General features: G+C 43.9%; 1 protein-coding gene across 1 annotated transcript in view; it reads right to left on the bottom strand.

Moving 5' to 3' along the window:
- CR1 (complement C3b/C4b receptor 1 (Knops blood group)) overlaps positions 1 to 24984 on the bottom strand; it is a 122772-nt gene that overhangs the window by 92583 nt on the left and 5205 nt on the right. The window contains 13 exon segments of the mRNA XM_062210757.1: positions 372 to 557; positions 1409 to 1801; positions 2291 to 2373; positions 2713 to 2794; positions 3406 to 3813; positions 5088 to 5164; positions 5737 to 5827; positions 5919 to 6095; positions 7070 to 7477; positions 8319 to 8401; positions 8649 to 8748; positions 8830 to 9024; positions 10288 to 10677. Coding sequence (XP_062066741.1) covers positions 372 to 557; positions 1409 to 1801; positions 2291 to 2373; positions 2713 to 2794; positions 3406 to 3813; positions 5088 to 5164; positions 5737 to 5827; positions 5919 to 6095; positions 7070 to 7477; positions 8319 to 8401; positions 8649 to 8748; positions 8830 to 9024; positions 10288 to 10677 — 2673 coding nt within the window.

The following is a 24984-nucleotide window of genomic DNA, read 5'->3' as shown; positions in this document are numbered from 1 at the left end:
CAGTCTGTATGTAAATGATTACATACACAGCCATTCGTCAGATAAACTACAGCCTGAGTCATTCTTATTTTGAAATATTTAGATTAATTAATGTTTAATACAGTTAAAACATTTAATAATGTATTGGTTTAACATTAGACTATCAGTGACTCATTCAATGCATTAACAAAGGGAAATTTAGAACCATCTGGTTATGTAGATGCAGAAAAGTGTTTTATAGAATTATACTTGTATTAATTCAGTTAAATGAACTTAATTAAAAGATCCAACTATTGCATTCCTTTGATTGTTTTAAGTTGAAATCACCTATCTGAACTATCCATTTAGGACAAATTTTATTTAATAAGAAGATGGAAAAATAGACAATGCACCTTTACAGTAAGGGGCAGGTTGGCTCCAGGTTCCTTCATGAGTGCAAAGAAGATGTGCTTCTCCCACCAGCAGGTAGCCTTGGTTACAGCTATACGTGATCGATTTTCCAGGGGGAAATAGAGTTAGATGTCCACCATTATGACTTCCGTTGAGGATTTCAGGTGGAGGCTGGCACCTTAATAAAGCTTAGAGACCAATAAGAAAGGATCTTTAATTCAGCACAGAGGAATGCGTAGCCAACACTATTGATAGTGATACAGACAGGTGACAGGAAACAAGGCTACTAATTGACATCTAGACACATACATTCATCCCATGTAGACCAGGCACTGCTAAAAAGAGATGTGCATCTCCCACCTAGCTCATGTATGATCTGAAGTGTCAAAAGTAAGATACTGAAACATTGGTGGCCATGGTGCGCAACTGGAATCTATCAGCCAACAACATACTCTCCTTTTCCCTTTGAAGAGCAGACAGGCTGCAGTCTAAGGATCACATATTCAAATGCCTCTCAGAGCTAGCAAGGGAAGTTTCCACATAAGACAATTCAGAGAGCCCCTATCCTAAACATGGCAGCCACTGCTCACTCACATTGCCAGGGCCTTGCAGGGAAGCAAAGCGGGCTCTCCTTGTTTGCAGGTTTATTAATTAGTCTGGGCTATTTACTTTCACTTAAATGAAGAATACTGTGCTGGCCAAAGAAATCTGTTCTAGGGAGTGAAGATCAGCTTTCAGGCCGCCCGTTGGCAGCCTGTGCTATAGATGGCCACTGACAGGAATAAGGCTGCCATCTGATAACTAAAATGACAGGGAAAATGATTCAGTGGGTTTGATGGCTGGCTTCAGCCACCAGAACACCCAAAGCTCTCTTTCTGGCTGATAGCACAGCCCTCCAAAAGACAGAGGTGCTACAAAACTACATGGCTGCTTTAGACTTTAGGTGCTTTTATGTAGGCAAAATGGCAAGGATGTATTCAAAGCTCCTTTTTCTTTATTTTGTACAACATCCCACCTTTCATCCCTGAAAATCTCTTACCCTTCTTAATGCAAGTTGGTACACCTGGAATCCATGTGTTATCAGTATGACACCTAATCAAGGGACTGCCAATCAGGAGGAAGCCAGGATTGCAGGCAATGTACACTGTGTCACCGTGGGAATATTCAGAGGCAGTTTTATTGAGCTTGTGGCCATTTCTGACATCTGGGTCAGGACACTGAGTTGCAGGAGGAGAGTGCAAGCACTGTGGGGGAGGGCCGCTCCAAGACCCACGTCCTTTGGAATCACTTCTGCACTGCAAAGTTTTCTTGCCCAGAAGGTAGAATCCTTGGTCACATTGATAAGAGACTTCACTGGCATAACGAAACTGTTGTGTCATCCCGCTGGTATGCCTCCCATTTTCAATCACTGGTGGAGGTTGACAGTGAATAACTGTGAAAGAGATACAGGGAATTCTAGTTTGGCTAGTACATCCAAATGGACAGTCTTAACTCAGGTACAAAGACACCACACTAATGTATATACTTCACATAACTAGAAAGTTATTTGAATTCTGGAACCTAGATTGTGCTTTTAAAAAAATAGTTCTATTAAATGTTGTAGTTATACGCACAATAGACACTCATTCCAAAGAAATCCAAAAATACAGTAAAATATTAATAAAAGAAAAAAAATGTAGCTATGTTACCATGACTTAGAAATCTGGAGTTTGCTTTTTATCTCTAGCAAAATTAGCAAACAAGTGGCCAATACCCAGTTCCTACTTGACAGCATTGTTTGCCAGTGCTGACTCAACACTGAAAGATTTCCCCATCTTACCTACATGGTGGGAGACACATGGATTTGAAATAGTTGTGGTCAGCTATTCAGAGGCTGATGTCTGACCCCCTACTGCCACTGTCAGTGTTTTTTCTAACCTACCTTCACAAACTGGAGTCTTTTGGAGCCAGATTCCTTTCTCAACATCCTGACACTTGTGATAAACATATTCAGCCAAATGGTACCTAGACAGAAAGATTATGATACATTTTCTTTCCAATACCATGTCTTTACAACCTAGCCTCTTCAAACCACAAACATATGAAAATTCTCAGTCCTCCAAATAAGAAAACTCATTAGACTTAGAGTCACTGGCAGGACAGTGCTTTCCATGTCAAAAAAAAAAAAAAAAAAAAGACTGAAAAGTTAGGGATGCTGTCTAGGGACATTGGAACTTCCCATTTTCTGTGGGTATAGTAGTGAAGACCCTCCAAAGGGAGTCACTCAGGCAAGCTGAGGATGGAGTTAATGCACAACCCAACAAGAGGATCTTTCTTTCTCAGAATGGATCAGCTTAGACTCACCCATCTTGACAGGTCGTATTAACTAGTTCCACACGTAAATCAGCTAAAGATTCTTCAGGATCTGTCACAGGACGGCATGCCTCTGGAGGGGCAAAGTTGGAATTAGTTCTAGATGCTTCATACCCAAGGGAAAGACAACCCTAGGGCTGAAAGTACCTTCACAGCATGGGACAGAAGGACTCCCAGCTTCCCAAAGACACACAGTGAATGGATTTGTTTCACACAAGCAAGTACTCAGGGTCACAAGCATAGTCTATACTCATCCCAGAGACAAAAAGGACCATACTTGCACCCGAATGCTGACCATGTGGGAGCCCGGAAGGTGGCTGGCAGCCTGAAGACCCCCCACATAAATACTAGCAGAGAGATTTCTACTCACACTAAGCATACAACACTTAACAACAGACCCTCTGCAGCTGTGAAACTCTAATTCATCACTGAGTTTTTTTCTGTTCTTTTAAAGAAAGTAGGTCTCTTTACAAAGACCCTTTCATTATCTACTCTGAATATGTCCCAGATCCAAGCCACCATTTACACAAAGAACACACTCAACACATCTGGAGCATTCTACTACAGGGTGGAAGAAATGCAAAAGTAATCTAAGCCCCCTTGTCTTTTTCCATGACTTTGGGTGGGAGATACAAAACAAGAAGAGGTAGCACCTTTCTACTCCCCACCCCAGTGAGTTTTTACCTTTTTCACAAACTGGTATTTCAGGATCCCAGACGTTATTGGCCTTGCAGCGAATCTGCCTACTGCCCTTCAAAGTAAATCCAGCGTTACACTCGAATGTCACACTATCATTGTAGAAATACGGGGCTTCCTTGCCAGCTATCCTGTGTGCATTTGCAACGTGGACGTGTGAGCACTGGACATCAGGGGTGGAGAGAGAGCAGAGAGGAGCAGGGCCACTCCAGATGCCCCTCTTTTGATCATCACTTGTGCAGCGAATGGTGGGCTCCCCAATGAGGCTGAATTGCACTCCTGTCTCAGGCCCAGGATTGCATGTGTAAGTGATGGTGGTTCCATATGGAATATCTCCTGAGGGACTCCCTGTGTGTGTCCCGTTGTAGATGGCAGGGGGTGAAGAGCAGGTGATCTCTGGAGAGAGGAAAAGATACTACAGAATTCTGCTGCAGTTTTAGACACCAAAGAAGATAAACAAAGCTGGCTATGCCCCTGTTGTTTTCTGGAGGGTATGGGTGAGTTTACTTGGTGTGAGTTATATCAAAGCTCATGATGTATGTAGAATTCTATTTAAACCGATGTCACAGGAATGAACTATCTATTAAAAGTGAACCTGCTGGGGCCAGCATTGTGGTGTAGAGGGTAAAGCTGCTGCCTATCCCAGATGGACATCAGTTCGTGTCCCTGCTGCTCCACTTCTCAGCCAGCTTCCTGTTAATGGCCTAGAAAAAACAGCAGGAGATGGCCCAAGTGTTTGGGTCCTTGCCACCTATGTGAGAGGCCCAGAAGAAGCCCCTGGCTCTTGGCTTCAGCCTGGCCCAGCCCTGGCCACTGTGGCCATTTGGGGAGTGAACCAGTGAATGGAAGATATCTCTCTTTGTCTCTCCCTCTCTTTCTATAACTCTGGCTTTCAAATAAATAAATAAACAAATATTTAAAAATCTCTCACTCTCTCTCTCCTCTCCCCCTCCCTTTCAAGTAAATAAATAAATATTTAAAGGAATTTTTAAAAAGTGAACACGTTAACATGCTAATCCATATCATATAAGGCAGTAAGGCCCAGCAGTCAGTTGCTAATTTAAAAAAAATAATTGTTTTTAAATACTCAATAGGGGAATAAAAGGCATAGGGGATAGAATTCCACTTTCTGGGTGCCATCTCTGTGCAAGTGATAGGATAGTGTAAGGGTTAACTGAGAATATTTACTGTTGATTGGGCCTACTTTGTGCCAAGCAGTTTTGTCAACCAAAACGGATGTTGTCTTGTGCAAATTTAGACTGTAGTCCCGTGCCAGCTTAACAAATGAGTGACTAGTGCTCAAAGAAGTTATATCAACTGCCCAACGTCATACAGCTATTATGCAACAGAAACAGAATCTGAGTTCCAAACTGACATCAATCCCCTAAACTCCCATAAACCCCCAAATGAAGGGTAGTGTCTCATATACTTTTTACTGTCATTACTATTGTAACCGTAAATAAAAAAGAGAATCAGTCTTTAAATACATTTAACTTAACAAACTGAAGTAGGAAAAGGTGACAACAGGAAGACGTGGCAAAACTATGCCCCTCTGTCAACAAAGTTAATAGAATCTAAGACTCTACTTCCCATAGCATCACCTAAGAAATCTCCCAGGATGTACACAGATCTCACATTATTTTAGCTCCTCTGTCATTTTTGCTACTCACCTTTACAAAGACGAGTCTCCATATACCAAGGAACTGTACCTTGACATAGCTGATAGACGCTCTCACTTAGCTGGTACCTAGAGACAAGAGAGTCATTTGGCCATCTGGTGACCACTAGACCAAGCAAGAGCTTTTTTTTTTTTTTTGACAGGCAGAGTGGACAGTGAGAGAGAGAGACAGAGAGAAAGGTCTTCCTTTTTTGCCGTTGGTTCACCCTCCAATGGCCGCCGCGGTAGCGCGCTGCGGCCGGCGCACCGCGCTGTTCCGATGGCAGGAGCCAGGTGCTTATCCTGGTCTCCCCTGGGGTGCAGAGCCCAAACACTTGGGCCATCCTCCACTGCACTCCCTGGCCACAGCAGAGAGCTGGCCTGGAAGAGGGGCAACCGGGACAGGATCGGTGCCCCGACCGGGACTAGAACCCGGAGCAGACTCACCACTTTCAGGACAGAAAGCAAAAGCAACAAAAGTATAGCCAGCCTCAGCACCACCCATCTATTGCACAGGCATAGTTCCCATGCATAGAAGTGTAGAATGACTGACACTTCAAAGATCACGTGACAAGGAAGACCTTTGGCATAAACTCTTACATGGAGCTCACAGTGTGCCTGATAAGCCACACACAGTTCAGGCAGCCACAGCCTTCACTCACCCTTCATCACAAGAAGAGCTAACATCTGGTCTAACAAATCCATCCTGGGGTTTTTTAAAGAGTTGATTTCCTATGGGATCACACTCCGCCACTAAAAAAAAAAAAAAAGAGAGAGACTAGGATAAGAAATCAACTCAAGGCAGCTTAAAATCAGCAAAACATCTACATTTGAAGCTTGGTACCTTTGCATTGTGGGGCAGTGGGTGTCCACTCCCCCTCAGAGGTGCACTGTATGGATCCTTTTCCCACAAGCACATAGCCAGGGTCACACCTATACTTTACAGATGTTCCAGGGTCAAAGTGGGCCAAGTGCGTATCTTCCTTATGCCCATGGAGGATTTTAGGAGGGGCCTGGCATTCTAAGAGAAAGGAAAATCAAAACAAAACAAAACACTTGTAAAGGAAGCAATAACAGAAAGAAACAGACACAGAAATTGCCAACAACACTGCAAGTCCACTCTGGTTGCAGTTATATAATACAGGGGGCATCTTACAGCTCTGTTTTTGAATAACTTTAGATGAGTTTCTCTCAGTCTTTTGTCCTTTCCTGCACATGGGCCACTGCAGGTCCCCTTCTGTTCCCACTTGGTGCTATGACTCCTGTCCTGTCTCTCCCCACCTTAAGGAATCATCATGTGTGTTTTTATGGGAGATTCTGATGTACTCCTGGAAAGAGGGCTTCTACGATTCACCATTCAGACCAACAAGCATTTTTCTCCCAGTTTTTTTTTCTTCCAAAGAAACAGGCAACTTAATGATCCCTAATATTTTTCCCCAAGCATATTCCCACAAAATGAAACGTGCTGGGGGGGGGGGAGAGGGCAGGGCTGGGGTGGAGGGGATCGTGCTGATAGATCCCCTACACAGAGCTCACAGTATTTGGTATATGTGAGGGCAGCAGCAATTAGAAAAGGCCTTCCTTGAGGCCCACAACCTCTTCCTCTACCTTGTCAAGAAGGAGCATCAGTAGCACCATTTTGAGTACTGGGACACCTACCCTTTTCTTTTTTAAAAAAGATTTTATTTAGTTATTAATTAAGAGGCAGAGTTACAGACAGAGGGAGAGACAGAGAGAGAGAGAGAGGTCTTTCATTTGCTGGTTCAGTCCCCAGATGGTAGATCTGAAGCCAGGAGCCAGGAGCTTCTTCCAGATCTTCCATGCGGGTGCAGGGGCCCAAGGGCTTGGGCCATCTTCTACTGCTTTTCCAGGCCACAGCAGAGAGCTGGATCAGAAGTGGAGCAGCCAGAACATGAACCGGTGTCCATATGGGATGCGGCAGCACCACAGAGTGAGGCCTAGCCTCCTATGCCACAGAGCAGCCCCAACACCTACCCTTTTCACAGACTGGTACCCGCGGCTCCCACGTGCCCTGGGCACTGCATCGGATTCGCTGGCTGCCCTTCAAGGTGAAGTCAGACATGCAAACAAATACCACGGTGTCATTATAGGAATATCGGGCTTTCTGCCCAGTTAACAATCGGCCTCTTCGGACCTGAGGATGTGGACACTGAATGGCAGCAGTATCAAGTTCACAGCGTGGGGCAGGGCCACTCCAGATCCCGGCCTCATGGCTGTCAGTTGTGCAACGGATAGTGGGATCCCCAATAAGGATGAAGTTCACGCCTCTCTCTGGACCTGGGTCGCAAATATAAGTGACTATGCTTCCATACGGAACGCTGGCTGAAGAGCTGCCTATGTGTCTTCCATTGTGAATAGGAGGCGGCCGTGGGCAAAAAATTTCTAGAGAAATCACAGAGAGAAATAACAAGATCACAGGTGTGCTGCAAACAAAGGAAGTCTTAGATTTGCTTAACACCACTCTCCCCACCCAACTCCAAAATCAGAGAGATCTGAATCTGTAATGAATCGATTGAGGCAGCTAATGCAATTTAAACTAAAAGTATGACATAAAAACTTCATTCCTGAGTAAATCTACTGTGCTGATCCTTGGTTTCTTTTACCAAATCCACAACCTCCTTCATGTATATGGCTGAGGTAGATGACTTAAAAAGTTTGCTTTGCACTCCTGGAATTGGCCTATTTCACTAAGCGTAATGATCTCCAGTTCCATCCATTTTGCTGTAAATGTTGGGAAACTAATAAATAAAGTATAAAAACTATGTGGATGTTGCACCAATAGGAATTTAGTTATAAATCTTGCTTCACTGAACATACCATTTAAATGACAATATAGTCTTCTATCCCCATGCTATGATAACTGTCTTGAATCCCTCTGTGATATTAATATCTCTGATTTCAAGGAAAAATGGTTTATATGAGTATGTATGTCATGTCTACATTTGAAGTGAATGGGGAAAATGTTGAAAAATTGTAAAATGAAGAAAAAATAGAAAGTCTGCTTTGCTTTCAGAGAAGGAAAAGTCTAGAAACCTGCTTGACTTGAGGAAGCAGAGCATAAGTGGGTAACTGAAGGGCGCTTCAGTGAAGACTGTCGACCCTCTCTAGCAGTTCTTTGTTCTCTAAGAGTTGCAACAATAGCATTGGCACCGGAAGCTTTTAGTAGAGTTGAGAACACAGGGTGCTGCTGAACCTCTGACCAACCCACGGAGGCCTTACTTACTCTCACATACAGGCATCTTGGTCCAAACAGCTCGCTGTCCAAGAATCACACACTGACTGGTCGGCTGGCCTTTTAATCGATACCTAGAGACAGAGGGTTGCCATTCAGGACTGCTTGGCAGCTTGTACTGAAGAGCAGCAGCCTCTACTGAAACACCCAAGGCAAGTGCATTTAATGTGTGTGTGCCTGCTCTTTCTATCAGCACAACCTCTCACAACCTCACACCAGGCTGTCCTTAGACCTGTACAGAAGAGTCTTCGGCAGTTTCATAGTCCGTACCATGCAAATACAAGCCAAGTGAATTAACTCTCATTCCCTCTGGATACTCACCCTTCATTGCAAGAAATGTTCACAGTTGCACCAGGCCAAAGACTTGGAGGCTGTTTGATCTTCCCGTTGAGCAACTGTTTTGGAGGTTCACATTGTGCCTCTAAATAAACAACCATTAATGAGCAAAGCATGGCAAACAAGACAGCTCAAATCCTTACAATAGATGGACAATTTAGGGTACCTTTACATGTGGGAGTGTCAGCACTCCAGTCTCCTGAAGACAAACACTTAATAGTCTCTTCTCCAACAAGCAAGTAGCCAGGGTCACAGCTGTAAGTCACAGACAATCCTGGGGCAATGGCGCAATGGGAGCAATCCCCCACTGTGTGATGTCCATTGGGGATCTGGTGAGGTGGTGGGCACTCTAGAGGGAAATCTTTATACAGGAAAAATGTCATCAGATGATACATCCTTGACAATCTGGGTGCTGATTTAGGACAGAGCTCCAGATACATGACAGCTGATCAATGCAGCTGATCAATGGTCACCAGTCACCAGTAGCTGTCAACTCAGCCTTTTAGAGATCAAACAGATGTTGTTTAGTGACCTCTATTCTCTGCCATGACCAGCACATTTTTCTCATTTTTAGTTATACCATATGAATTACATTACCCCAAAAAAGTCCATTTTCACACTCTATTATTAAATCTTTTCTCTGCTCCAAAATTAGATTGTTATCATTTACAGGGTTATCCTTCCAGTCACCACTAACCAAGTGTTTTGGGACTCCATGTGTGATAAACACACACACATACATTGTGGGTAACTGAGATACATCCTTCTATGCCTTTCTTCCTTTCCTTATATAGTGTGTATGTCCACAATGTCTTTCCATGCCAATGTAGATAGGTCTACCTACATCTTTGTAAAAGTGTAATTATTTTCCATAGCCACTCCATTTGTTACTATCTTAGTATCTCCTACCTCCAAGACTATATATCAATTAATATATATCATATATATTTAATAGAATTATATTTCAAAGACAAAAGTTTCTCAGCTCTTTAATCCACTTAAAATTGATCAATATTATTCTTTATTAATAAAATATATGCCTAATTTTGATGGTATAACTTTTGTCTAGTATCAGCAAGCCTTATATTTATATGCTTGAAATAGCCACACCATAAACCAAATCAAGTGAGGAAATGAGTAATTTGCAGGAGTCCTGGCTTTCAGTCATTTGATTTGGAACATGATGGCTCAGGAGGCAGTGTGGGGAAGAAGCAGATCACTTCAGAACACACTGACGGAGGCCCCAGGGTGCACAGCATCCCTCATCACCAACAGCTGTTGATTAACAAATTTTCCAGCTCCTTGGGTGCAGGTATGCTATTAGATAGCACATTTCTCATTTTACATAACTCACATATATAATGTAAAACCACACAGTTCCCACAGCTGGCCTTGAACTTGTAGAGCTCATTCCACTCAGTGATTAATACGTTCAATTCCATTTTCCCCTTATACTCCACTGATGCTCTTTGAGTGAAGTTTTATTCCTCCACAACTCAGAAAAACCCAGAAACCACAATTTCCACCTCTTCCTTTATTTCCTCCCTCCACCTGCATTGCTCACACAGCCATACTGTTCTTGCTTAGGAGGGTGTAACACGACGCACAGCAAAGCCATACTCACTACTCTCGCAGGTTGGCAGTTCCGATGGCCCCCAGGTCTTGTTTGCTCGACACCAGACAGATTTGTTTCCTTTCATGGTGAAGTTGGCTTTACAGGCAAATACCAGAAGATCACCATGTATGTACGGTGACTTGGTCCCTTTCACTTTGTATCCCCCAGGCACTATGGGCTCAGGGCAAATCGAGTTTTTATTGTAATATTCACATACAGGAGCATCTCTGTCCCAGACTCCCTTCACTTGGTCTTTAGTTGTGCAAAAAAGCGTTTTTTCTCCAATGAGACGGTAAGTGGGGGGACAAGTGTACCTCACAACAGTGCCCACATGTACAGGGCCAGGATGGTAACTGACTCGGCCATCCACAATAGGAGGAGGAGGGTCACAAAAAATCCCTGTAAAGCAGAAAAGAAGCTTTGTGGGCAAACTGATCGTGACATTAAAAAACAGTCAAATTTAGATAAAAGGTACAAATATAGGTCATATCACTTCTTTAGAACCAGGCCTAGAAATCTGTACATTTCTGATTCTTAGTCCCAAATCCCCTATTCCCAAGAGCCTAAGTTCTTACCTCTTGTGCCTCAGTAAATAGACCAATATGAACATTCTTGATTATATAATAACCACAAAACAGAATTTATTCAATTGTTCTGAGTCCAGTTGATTTTAACAATGAAAAACAAGCACAGATAGCACATGAAAATGACATATTAATGACATGCCAATTATGTGTGGACTAACAATTACCATGGACTAATGAAATTTGGGCTCAGAAGAACTGGTTTCAGCTCCCACTGTCATCCAATATCTGTGTGATGTTAGCCAAGTTTTAACCTCTATTAGCCTTGGTTTCCAAGTCCACAGTATAAATCAAGCTACTTCATAATATGAAAATCCAGAGAGATAAAGAAACATGAAAGGAGCCTATGATTAATCAAGTCTGTATTTTAAAATTTATTTAATTGAAAGGCACAGAGAGAGAGAGAGAGAAAGGGAGAGATGACAGATCTCCCATCCACTGCTTCCTTCACATGTCTGCAACAGCTAATGCCATACCAAAGCCAGGAGCCTGGAGCTCAGTCTAGGTGCCCTACATGGGTGACAAGGACTCAGCTATTTGATCCATCTGCCGACTCTCAGGGTATGCATGAGTAAGAAGCTGGGATCTGGAGTACAGCTGGGATTGTAATGCAGGCACTCTGAGATGGGAAGCAGGGGTCCAAAGTGGTGCCTCAACCACTATGCCAGACACCCACCCCTCCATAGCTGTTTTAGACACACAGCTGGAGCCACAGGTGGTGTGAACACATTCAATCCTGCTACTAAAGATGCTACAGCTTCACTACAGACCATTTGGCATCCCTTGGTGCTGGACTCCTTTGAAAAGCCACAGGACATGAACAGAAACGATCACCTCATATCTTGTATTGTCTTTGGGCTAGTGGGCATGAAGAATATTCATAGTTTATACATTTGCACACGTTTTCTGGGTGAGGCTCAGGATAAAGGGAAAATTGCGATCCTCCAGATCTCAGTTAGTTTGCATTTTGCTCCAAGAAGACTTCTTGGGTAGAAGAATTGGCATGGGAAGACCCAACCAAACCTTCTCAGCACATCACTGCTATATTTGGTTTCAGTAGGGACACTTTCAAAAGCCTTTATGTTTATACATACAGAATTTACAATATAATGTATAGTCAACTAAACAAATGTTAATACCTCTGGTCTGTATTCTAGAACATAAAGGAGAGGCACATATCTGCTGAAAGCACACACATGGATAGATGCTATAGTATAAATGTATGGAAGCACACCAGAGATCAAGAGGCAAGATTTGTACTTCATTGCTTTGGTTTTATTTTTTATTTTGACAGGCAGAGTGGATAGTGAGAGAGAGAGACAGAGAGAAAGGTCTTCCTTTTTGCCGTTGGTTCACCCTCCAATGGCCGCCACGGCCAGCGCATCTCGCTGATCCGAAGCCAGGAGCCAGGTGCTTCTCCTGGTCTCCCATGCGGGTGCAGGGCCCAAGGACTTGGGCCATCCTCCACTGCACTCCCGGGCCATAGCAGAGAGCTGGCCTGGAAGAGGGGCAACCGGGTTAGAATCCGGCACCACAACCGGGACTAGAACCCGGTGTGCCGGTGCCGCAAGGCGGAGGATTACATTGCTTTGGTTTTTTATTCATAGTCACAGCCAGGAAACAGTATTCCCAAGGACTGCCCTTCCTTCTGGGATACGCTGACTAAAAGGTTTGCCTGTTTACCATGAACCTTAAACAAGAGAGTAGAAAATGTTCCCTGGAACAAATCAATTCTCAGTTGTGCGGAATTAATCACTTCTCTAAAATTCATAGTTTTAAGGGGGTCAGTGTTTTTAAGCATTTCTGGCTTAAGGAAAAAGCCAAAGGTTGTTTGTGACTCAGCTCATCCACATGATGACTTCAGCCTTAACAAGTGAATTCTTTTTTTGAATTTCCCCTTTCTCTTTAGCATCCAAATGCAAAGATTATCATGATCTTCTTTAGGAAATAAACCTCAGTTCCCATAGAAGAAGACTTCATTCCCTAAGTTCACCCTAAGTCCCTCTTCCCGAATCCTAAATCATTCCTCTCCATAATAGAAGCCTTAGCTTATGGACCAAAACCTTTTGTTTTCCAGTGACAGAACAACAATTCGGAGCTGTGGCTGGTCATGCACAATGTCTGTACTTGGAGCAAATCAAGAGGATCTGGTTAATGACAGAGTTCTTAGTCACAGCAGGTAAGGAAAAGGAGAGAAAAATATCAGAAAGCAAAAAATGAGTTATCTTTAGAGATCATGCTTTGCAGTGCTTAGCCATGGATCCTAGGTGTCCGTGCAAGTCCCATTACCTCACACTTACCACTGCACCACAAACCAAGGAAAGTTCTGCCCCAAGATGGTGATTAGGAGGAGGAACCATGCAGCCGGTGAAAACTTGGTTTGGAATGGCCTCACAAGATTTCACTAGAAGAGGCGAGACTGGCATGTACAGAGTCAGGAAACATTGGGTTTCCTTTAGAAGGAATGGGGCTTTAGGAAGCTTCCCATCTACAGGGTGTAGGCTCCAGATTCCAGGTTCCCAAAGATGCACACTGCAGAAGGTTAGTTCCTTGAGAGCACACTCAGGCTTGAAGCCACAGGACACTGCCTGTGCAATTGGAAAGAGATCTTGATCCATTTGTTATAATTAGCAGGGTGGATACACGGAGGTAACACACACCCTGAGGAAAGAACAGGGCCAGTTTTTGTGTAAAACAAGAACTTTCTTCTCAGAAACTTCCAGTCTGGTTGGGGTTGGTAGAGGTGGGATGAAGGAGCTTGTGTCAACTCTTCTAAGGGAAAGCAGAGACTCCTTTGGATGTGGTGGAATGGGACAACATGCATTGCATTTCTTCAGGAACTATGAACCATGCAACTGCTTTTTCTGCCTTGATCTTTGCCAGGACACATTATTCTTGCTGGTTATTTTCCTCTCCTCTCCCCTCCTCTCCCCTCCTCTCCTCTCCTGTCCTCTCCTCTCCTCTCTCCCCTCCTCTCCTCTCCTCTTCCCTCCCCTCTCCCCTCCCCTCCTCTTCGCTTCCCTCCCCTCCCCTCTCCTCTCCCCTTCCTCCCCCTCCCTTCCCCTTCCCTCCCCTCCCCTCCTCTCTTCTTATCTGTTAAGATTTATTTATTTGAGAGGCAGAGTTATAGGGAGAGGGAGATACAGAGAGAGAGCTCTTCCATCTGCTGGTTCACTCTCCAATTAGCCACAGCAGTTGCAGCTGGGTCGATCCAAAGCCAGGAGCCTGGAGCTTCTTTTGGGTCTCCTATGTGGGTGGAGGAGCCCAAGCATTTGGGCCATCTTCCACTGCTTTCCCAGGCACATTAGCAGGGAGCTGGATTGGAAGAGGAGCAGCTAGTACTTGAATGGGTGCCCATATGGGCTGCAGCACCACAAACAGTGCCAGTGTCAGGCCCATTGCTCATTATTTTCCATTTCATTCAATGGAAAGAGTCTGAGATATCCTCTCACCAATAACATAACCATAGAAACTTAAAAAAAAATTATTTGCTTATTTGAAAGTTAGAGTTACCAAGAGACAAAGAGGGAGAGATAGAGATATATTCCATTTGCTGATTCACTCCCTATATGGCTGCAATGGCCAGGGCTGGGCCAGGCCACAGCCAGGAGCCAAGAGCCAGGAGCTTCTTTTGAGTATCCCCCATGGGTGGCAGGGGCCCAAACACTCTGGCCATCTTCCACTGCTTTTCCAGGCCACCAGTAGGGAGCTAGATCAGAAGTGGAGCAGCTGGGGCCAAACCTGCACCTATATGGGATGTTAATATTGCAGGTGAGGATTTACCCGCTATGCTACAACACTGGCCCTGAAACTTTTGTTATAGGTTTTCACCACTCAAATCTACCTCTCTCCTGTCCCCAAAACAAGATTGCTGAGGTACCTGAGTTTTTTGAAAGGCGCTCCCAAGATTGCTAGGTTTGTAGGAAGTCAGACACTTCTCAATAAGAGTAAGGGAGAAGAGGGGATGGAGGTTAGAAGCCCAACCTGACTTCAAGCTTTCTTCCACAAAGATAATGTTTTTCAATATGACAATGCATAATATCTATATGGTATTTTGAATCAAATTCCAACCTAAGAAATTTCTACCAATAGCATGGCCAAAGAATGTAATAATCCATTGTATCCTCATTTACATAAAATCTAAGACATATGTATATTAATATCTTTATGTTTTCATAAGAGGTACTGAATCACACACACACACACACACAAACCCACAAGTGCGACAGATGGGGGGAGATAGGATGAGCTCCCCTACAAATTCCCAGTCAGGCCTGGACCAGGTCTGCATTAGTAGGAAGCTGGAGTTAGGTGCTGAAGCCAGGAGTTGAACTCAGATACTCTGATGTGGGAAACAGGTGAATTAATCAGTGTCTGAACTGCTAGGCTAAATACCTGCCCCTTGTCTTTTTCACACAAAGCATCTTGTAACTCCCCCTACATTAGCAGAGATATAGCAACACCCTATATTATAATAAATTTCCTACATCTTTAACATTTAGATATTACCTTCAGAGTTTATTTTTGAGTTCTTTGACAAGGAAACCCAACCACATATACTATCTTCCTTCAACTCTTCCAATAGGCACCATCATCTATTCCTCCAAAACACTAATTTCATATCTAGGTAACCAAAGTTTCAGGCCCACACACCTCCAAAGCCACTTGACAATTGAGAATTCCATTTGCTGTTTGGTGCCATACCACTTTGTTGCCTTTCATAATAAAACCAGGCTTACATTAAAACAACATTGTATCATTTAAGAAAGACCAACATCCAATCCAGATTTTGTAACTTCATTTCCAAATTCTGGAATCTGACTAGATAATTCTCCAAGGGGAAGGATCCTCCAGATTCGACTTGATTGTTCTTGCTGGTATGACGTGTTGACTTCTCACCACAAGATTAAACAGCTCTTCCCTGTTCTGTACAATCTGGCGCTGTTGAGTGATGGCCATTCTACAGTAAGAGCTCTCTCTGCTGCTGCTATTAAAGTCTCCATCGGAGATGGCTAGGGGCCACCCACAAGAAGCAGTGTTTTTTGTTGTTGTTGTGGGGAGGGTAGGTGGGAAAAGAGAGAAGGCATTTAAATGCTGTATGAGGGTACTTTAAAAAGTTCATGATAGACCGGCATCGTGGCTCATTTGGCTAATCCTCCGCCTGCAGTGCCGGCACCCCGGGTTCTAGTCCCGGTTGAGGCGCTGGATTCTGTCCCGGTTGCTCCTCTTCCAGTCCAGCTCTCTGCAGTGGCCCAGGAAGGCAGTGGAGGATGGCCCAAGTCCTTGGGCCCTGCACCCGCATGGGAGACCAGGAGGAAACATCCAGCTCCTGGCTTCAGATCAGTGCGGCGCCAGCCGTGGCAGCCATTACAGGAGTGAACCAATGGAGGAAGACCTTTCTCTCTGTCTCTCTCTCTTACTGTCTATAACTCTGACTGTCAAAAAAAAAAAAAAACATACTTCTAAAAAAAAGTTCATGATAAATATGTTATGAAAAAACTTGCATGGATTTTAATTTTTTGCAATAAAATAAACTTATATTGTAATTCCATTTTCCATGAACCCCAATATGTTCTGAGAATTTTTCTTCACTCAGCCTACATTTTACCATATTATTGAAATTCTACATCCTGACCTCAAAAATGTTTCCAAAAAGGGAATAGTCAGGTGGGAAGATACATGGAACTGACTGATGAAAACGTAAAACTTTATGAGTTGGTTGCTAGTCCCCACCCCAAAGTACAGATAAACAGTTATGAGAGGCACCTAGAGTGGCCTACTTTTTGCATGGAATAAAATTGACAGGGCATATAATCTCATAGTAGATTTGGGATTTAACCACTTATTCACCATGAAATAATTCGCATCAAAGCATAATAATGAAAGGAAAGTGGTGATACTGGGGCCTCAGAGGTAGATATATAAATCATAGCTCTGGGGGCCAGAACTACCCAAACCCAATTAACCCAGCATGGTCCTTATTTTGATGTATAGATACCTGCTTTCCCTCTAGAAGGAGGCACAAGAATTAAATAGGATCAAATAACAGATTGTGTCACTCATAGCCATGAAAAGACATGTCCTCATCCCAGGTTAGAATGTCATCTGAGATAATCCATGTAGTGCATGGGTCACCAAAGAGCTGCGATCTAAAGACAGAGAGATGATTCCTCCTCTGCCAGCTTACTGCATGTTAGAAAAGCCCCATCAAGAATGGCAAGGGACAGAACATCACGTATGACAAGGAATGGGGAAAGATTAAGGTCTTAAAGGATTCGACAGTCTAAAGGCAAATGAAATCTGACCCCTAGTCAGCAGATTGGAGATTTAAAGCTGGAACTTCTTTCTCTACCAGGGGTTCTCTCTCATGAGCAAGCCTAATGAGTTGTCTCTGGAACAGACCAAGATGATTCCTTCGTGCTTATACATTTTAAAGGGTAGATGGCAATCACTCAGATTGCCTTTGGAAAACTGATGGCTTCGGGTTGGAACTACTGTTCTAGTATCACATCCCCTGCAGATGCCTCTACACAACCCACCCTCTATTACAAAAAAACATGTAACTGTTGACCCAAACACAATGCCCAGGGATGGAAGCATGGAAGCATAAGGAGTTCTCTTGGACCCAGATATGATTTACCTATGAGGAAAAACAAAACCAAAGAAAACCGAATGTGGAGGGCTTTTTTAAATTAAATCCTATCATTGGACTTGCTGATGAGCCCATTTACATTTACTCAAAGAGACTTTTGACAAAGTGCGTACCTTCCAAAGGGTCAGTCAACTCTAGAACACTATTTGCTTAAAGTTCACCATCTGTATTTCTGAGAATGGATGCAATGTGGTCAATTATAATTGATCATTTCCATTTCCCCTTTTATGTTCTGTCAGTTGATGGCATCATCTACCAAGTCTCTTGGTTTAAAAAAAAATTTTAAAAGCCTATAGGCATTATTTTGTTTCTGTAACTCATTCTCTACCCAGCTCCTTCATTTAATTAGTCACCAAACTTAAGACTGGACTCTGGAAATCACAAACCAACCCTTTGGTCACTTCTGTAATCTCTCATTGGATTTTTTTTAAAAAGGATTTTATTTATTGTATTTGAGAGTTACAGTTACAGACAGTGAGAGTGAGAGTGAGACAGAGAAAAAGGTCTTCCTTCCGTTGGTTCACTCCCCAAATGGCTGCAACAGCTGGAGCTGTGCCGATCTGAAGCCAGGAGCCAGGAGCTTCTTTGGGGTTTCCTACGTGGGTGCAGGAGCTCAAGAACTTGGGCCATCTTCTACTGCTTTCCCAGGCCACAGTAGAGAGCTGGACTGGAAGTGGAGCAGCCGGGACTAGAACCGGCACCCATATGGGACGCCGGCACTGCAGGTGGAGGATTAACCCACTGCACCATGATGCTGGCCCCCTCTAATCGGATTATTGAGTGACGCGATATCACTTTCTATCTCTGACCTTCTTGGGCCTAGTACAGCCTCTGTATTGCTGTAGAGATTATGCTTCTGAGGCACAAATGTGGTCATGTCACTCAGCGTTTAACAACACACAACAGCTTACCTTCGTTTATAAGGGGAAAAAAATGAATGGCCTTTGGCAATTAGGCTGCAGTCCACTTACTCCATTACTGTTCCTCACCATATGCACCACATTCCAACCACACTGATTTTTTTCCATTTTCCGAACACATGATTTTGTTTATACCTCAATGCTTTTGTATATGCACAAGCATCCTCTGCCCAGAAGGCCTAGATTTCTGTAATTCTCCTAAATAGCATTTATTATTTTCTTCTCTGTGATCTGCTGCCCCTTTATCTCTATCCATAAAATAAATAACATAGTTCACATTTAAGGTTCAGTCTTTATTTCTAGCTTGGAAATTCATTCTTCAAAGGCAGAAAAAGAGTGTTTTTTACATCCCTCCCAAGACTCACTGTGTAGTCTAATGCTTCGTATCTACTACTTAACTGAGAAATATCTCTTGAATAAAGTACAGAGGAGGTAAAACTAACGTTCCTTGTTTACTCACTTACATCGTCATTCGAAATCAGTAGAGGATACATACAAGCAAGTCACAGAGGTACAGAATAAATAGAGACGGCCAGTTGTAGGAACTTAACATCCCAAACCCAAGCCTTCAGGAGTAAAAGAAAACATGGAGAACCCACACGCTTCCTTCAGCTTTGACATCATACTAATTCACTGGCCTTTCAACTGGAAAATAACAGGTTACCCCATGCAGAAATCCCAGAGGGCCCAAAGACGCTGACAGGATTCCTCACATCCACAGAACTGTTGGTTGTCTGACCACATACAGGTCTCTAAGCAGGTGATCAAGAATGACCTCGTCAAGTGCACACAGAGACACCTTTATTTCTAACATGTCCCAAGAAAATGCAGGCTGATCACTCTGAATTTTAGGCTTAGCAAAAGGGTACCTTATTAGGAACATAAATCGACTTAGAGGCCAAAAAAAAAAAAAAAAAAAAAAGAACACCAAAACTATAAGAAGCTAAAACTTCTCTGTTTCTGTTTTATCACCAACAATTCTGACAGCTTTAGAAAGTAAATATACCCTGGGCAACATTTTCTGGAACAATGAATACATATTTTCATAGTATGGATGAATGTGCAGGGACGTTAGCTTCAGAGTTTAAATAATTTTTAGGATAGACTCTAGAGGAAGACCTGGAGAGAATCATTTGTCATAAAATTCCAGAAAGACCCTGAGGTTGGTCCATCTTCTTCGAACCTGAGAAGCAGAAACAAGTGGAGGATTTTTGTTTGTTTCACAGCTAGGTCAGAGCCTGGAGGAAACAGCAGGGGCATCAGTTTTGATTTGGTTTTTTGCTTTTTGGGTTTTATTGGGGGGAGGGGTTAAAGAAAAAACATTGTTTTCTCAGCTTTATTGAGGTATATTGGTGTGCAAAACACTGCATGAAATACACACTCTCTAGTGAATTTGGAGCAAAAATATTAGTTTGTCATAAGACTAAAAACTTGTAAATAAAAATATTATAAATAAAATTTTTTCTGGGATAGCACAGAGACTAAAGCACATGATAGATTTTGTAGAGAGCTCAGTTCATGTGTGGCCCCTTAAAACTGATTTAATGAGGGGCCAGCAATGTGGTGAAGCAGGTAAAACACCACCTGCAGTGCCGGCATCCCATATGGACGCCTGTTCGAGTCCCAGCTGCTCCACTTCCGAGCTAGCTCTCTGCTTTGGCCTGGGAGAGCAGTGGGGGATGGCCCAAATCCTTGGGCCCCTGCACCCACATGGGAGACCCAGAAGAAGCCCCAGCTCCTGGCTTCGGATCAGCACAGCTCCAGCCGATGCAGCCATCTGGGAAGTGAACCAGTGGATGGAAGACCTCTCTCTCTCTCTGCCTTTCCTTCTCTCTCTGCGTAACTTTGACTTTCAAATAAATAAATAAATCCTTTAAAAAAAAAACTGCTTTAATGAACTTGCATAACTATCTTGATCACTATACCTTCAGGGCCTAGAGAGAAAAAAAAAGTTTATTATTTTTCATAATTTTTTCCATCAACCTAGTAAATATGTCCCCAAAGAGAGTGTAGTAAATACTTTCTGGTGAGCATAAGGTAAAAGGAAGTAATCATTTCAAGACTGTTTTCGGGTGGCTCACTTGGTTAATCCTCTGCCTGCAGCGCCAGCATCCCATATGGGCACCAGGTTCTAGTCCTGGTTGTTCCTCTTCCAGTCCAGCTCTCTGCTGTGGCCCGGGAAGGCAGTGGAGGATGGCCCAAGTGCTTGGGCCCTGCACCTGCATGGGAGACCGGGAGGAAGCACCTGGCTCCTGGCTTCGGATTGGTGTAGCACCGGCCGTAGTGGCCATTTGCGGGGGTGAACCAACGGAAGGAAGACCTTTCTCTCTGTCTCTCTCTCACTGTCTAACTCCATCTGTCAAAAAAAAAAAAAACTGTTCTCTATGACTTAATAATAATAACAACACAATAATAATGAATGTTTTTCTAGAAGATGGAAAAGAAACTGTAGAAACCATATACTTCAGGTTGGCCCTGGAGAAGTCATCTTTCTAGATAGGAGAGAGAGTTCGCATTTCAACTCCCTAAATTTATATGCGGTTCAGATGCTTGTCCAGGCAGAAAGAGTATCTAGCTGTGAAGTCCTCCAAGAATATCAGTAGATTCAAATATCAGACTTACAAATTTTCAAAACAAGTCTGAGATGGGTACAGGTGAAAGTCGAGGAATAAACATGGACAGACACAGAGGCAAGCACAGAGCCTCTAAGGTCACAGTCAGACGTAGCTTTCCATGGCCCCACCTGCTACGGGAGAAGCCACACAGACTGGATCTAAGAATTGCCATTGCTGTTGGACCCAGGTCCCACATCGATCCCCTTGTATTGGTGCCTCTTCTCCTTTGTTCCCTCCATGAGTGCACACAAATGTCTCCAAGTGCACACTCAGGAAAAAAAAATCAAGTTTCTATAAAGAAATTCAAGCATTGACCTCAACAAATACAAATTTCATGACCTGACACCACTCCTACCAGTCTCTTAATAAGGTGATTTAACCTATAATTATAAAATGCAAATAAGGACAATACCAAATTACCCTCCATATTTTGGAAAAACTGTTTAAATTCACAAGACTTAATCAGTAGCAATGACAGACAGAGATGGACCCAAGATGTAGAAGCAGCAAAAGCAAAGAGTGCATCATAACGTGACCTTCCATGGTGAAAGCAGACAAGAGTCACAGTTTCTGGATGAGCGATAATGGAAGAGTGTCATCCCCAGTAACAAGAGGTGCGGATTCTCTCCCTTGGGGACACTGTTCCTGCTGGCAATGAGGTTGTCGGAATCCCTACTCACAGGACAGAATTTCCAGAGATCAGTGTCTCTTCCTATCAGCAAAGGGAAGGTCAATCCATGAACCACTAAATGATAGGAATCTTCTGTGGGTCGCTGTGTGCTCTTCATAACTTCCTACAACCTGGAGTAAAAGTCAGAGTGGATCACGACTGGGTTTAAAATAGAAGATGATGGGAAAGACAGTCACATGCACTCCTCAAACCATGTTATAAACGAACCAGGCAGAGCAGTGTCTGCAGAGGCAGGATGCATGTTAAGTCTTTATTTGGGCCCAAGGGGCTTTATCTGGAATGGCTTAGAGATTCATTTGAAATAAAGAATATATGGTAATAAAAATAAAACCAAAAAGTTGGCCAGGAAGCAGATAGAAGGGGAAATTATGATTGAGGATAATAATCAAACACCGTAATACTGGGTTTCCTGGCTAGCTGATAAACAAATTTTGAATGACAGTTATTCATATTAACCAAGGCATCGTCCCTAGCACAGGAGATGCATCAGTGACCATCAGAGCCCAGCTTCCTGCCCTTAAAAAATTTAAATTCCATAGAGGAAGACAGGCCATATATAAATACCAGGAAATAGATGACATGGTGCTGATAACGAAATGAGCAGAATAATGTGTTAGAATGCAATGTACCTGAAGGAGGAGGAGAGAGGTCAGCAGGCAACTTCAGTTATGACAGTTATGACGTATGCACTGGAGGCATAAGAAGTGACACTGAAGTTGTAACTGAAAGATAAGGAGGAGCCAGCCAGGCAAAGGCTGGATACAACATTTTAGGCAGAGTCCTCCCAGCAGGAATGGATCGGATATGCTGCGTGGATAGATGGAGGGCAAGGATGGCTGGAACACAGTGAGCAAGACTGGGAGGTTCAAGATCCAATTAGAAAGCTCAGCAAGGGGGATCAAGTAGGGTTCCCTGGACCACAGAAAGATGCTGGGTGCTATCTTCAATGGATAACACTGGAGAGGCCAAACAGGAGAGCCACGTGACCTGATTCACTTTTTTAAAACTATTCTGGCAACTGCATGGAGAAGGGCTTGGCATGAAGTTCAAGGCAAACAAAATGAGGTTTAGACCAAAGAGAGGCAATTAGAGAAATGAATATATTTGGAAAACATTTCAGAAATCAAATTAGCAAGATGTTCTGCTGAATTAGATGTGGGGCTTGGGAAGATTTGCTAGGAGTTTAACTTGAGCTACTTGATTGATGGGAATAGCATGGACTGGGATGGGAAAGCCTGGAAAAGAAATAAGCTGTACATACAGGTACACATGGTGGGCAGCAGGAATGTGTAGAGACTCAGTTCTATTTCAGATTTTTTTTTTAATTTTTTATTTTTAGACAGGCAGAGTGGACAGTGAGAGAGAGACAGAGAGAAAGGTCTTCCTTTGCCGTTGATTCACCCTCCAATGGCCGCCACGGTAGGTGCACTGCGGCCGGCGCACCGCGCTGATCCGATGGCAGGAGCCAGGTGCTTCTCCTGGTCTCCCATGTGGATGCAGGGCCCAAGGACTTGGGCCATCCTCCACTGCACTCCCTGGCCACAGCAGAGAGCTGGCCTGGAAGAGGCGCAACCGGGACAGGATCGGTGCCCCAACCAGGACTAGAACCCGGTGTGCCGGCGCCGCAAGGCGGAGGATTAGCCTAGTGAGCCGCGACCGGCTTCTACTTCAGATTTGATGTATTTCACACACCTACTGAGCATCCAGATGAAGATGCCAAGGAGATGGCTACAGGTACAAATCTGCAGCTCATGAGAGAGGTTAGTACTACAACAACATATAATAGTATATGAAGCATGAGAATGGATGAGATCCCTTAGGAAGGAGATAGGGAGAAGGCAGAGGTCCAGGGCTAAACTTTAGGACCTTGGTGTGTGTGTGTGTGTGTGTGTATAAAATATTTATTTTAAAGGCACAGTTACAGAGAGGAAGAGGCAGAGTAGGGGGTGGTCTTCTATCCACTGTTTAACTCCCCAGATGGCCACCAACGGCCAGAGTTGTGCAGTTTTGAAGCCAGGAGCCAGGAGCTTCTTCTGGGTCTCCCAGTTGGGCACAGGGGCCCAAGGACTTGGGCCATCTTCTACTGCTTTCCCAGGCCATAGCAAAGAGCTGAATTGGAAGGTGGAGGGAGCATCCAGGACTCAAACCAGTGCCCCTATGGGATGCTGGCACTGCTGTTGGCGGCTTTACCTGCTACGCCACAGCTCCAACCCCATGAAAGTCCTGTTTTGGAAGATGAAATCAAACTGTTTCAAGATGGAGGAAGTAATCACTTTTGCTGAAAGATTGAGACAGAGAAAGACAGAAATGAGCATTGGATTTGTCAGCGTGAAGGTCAGTACTGACTTTGCCAACAGTAGCTTCGAGGGCATGAAGCTTATCTGAAGTCGGCCAAGGAGATTAGAAAAAATATGAGCAAGTAGAAGAGGGATAGAAAAAATAGCATCTCACTGGGTGTGAGAAGCCCTCCCTGTCCCCCACAAAGGAGGTGCTGGGTCATAGTTAAACACTGATGAGGATGACCCAACGGAGGGCAGACAGACAATGAGACACAGGGGCTACCTGCAGAAGTCAGGTCCTTGCAACAGCAAGAGGGGGCAGGCTGTGACCATGAACACAGCAGAGACATGGGCTCGTCAAGGGCAAGGATACTGCTTCCACTGCTACAGAAAGGGAGACACTCTTTCAACCAGGAGTTACTGAATTCCTAGTTACAGGCCAGTGCTAGGGATTCAGATCAGACAGCAGACCCACAAAGGCCATGCTGTCACTGGAACGTGTATTGCAGTGAGAGGACAAGGTAAACACATACATGAGACTTTCAGATGGTGATTCACAAAAACAGAACAGGGTACGTGTTATACAGTGGCTTGTGATACAGACTACTTGAGATGCAGTCAGAGAAGAGCGACAGTGAGCTGAGACGCGGATGTTGAGAAGTGTCGAGAAGGGGCCAGGCAAGAAGGGGCAAGAATGCCTCATCAGGGAGGGTACATGGTGCAAAGTGTAGGCTGTGCTCCAGCAGTAAAGAGAAGGCCAGGGTAGCTGCAAGCTGGGGAGTGAGGGGACGCCGAGAATTCCAGAGTCAGGCAATTGAGGATAGGGCCGTGGATTTCACTTTGGCAGGGTGGGGAGACCTTGGCAGGTTTTAAGCAGGGGAGAGAGGGATATGATTCCAGATGGTGGTAGATTTGTAGACTATCTGATTAGAAAATGAGGGAATTCCTATTTCGTGGTTTCATTT

This window comes from Lepus europaeus, chromosome 14, assembly GCF_033115175.1.
Source record: "Lepus europaeus isolate LE1 chromosome 14, mLepTim1.pri, whole genome shotgun sequence".
NCBI classification, from domain to species: Eukaryota; Metazoa; Chordata; class Mammalia; order Lagomorpha; family Leporidae; genus Lepus; species Lepus europaeus.
Note: the sequence above shows the minus strand (reverse complement) of the source record. Positions and strands in the feature narration are given on the sequence as shown.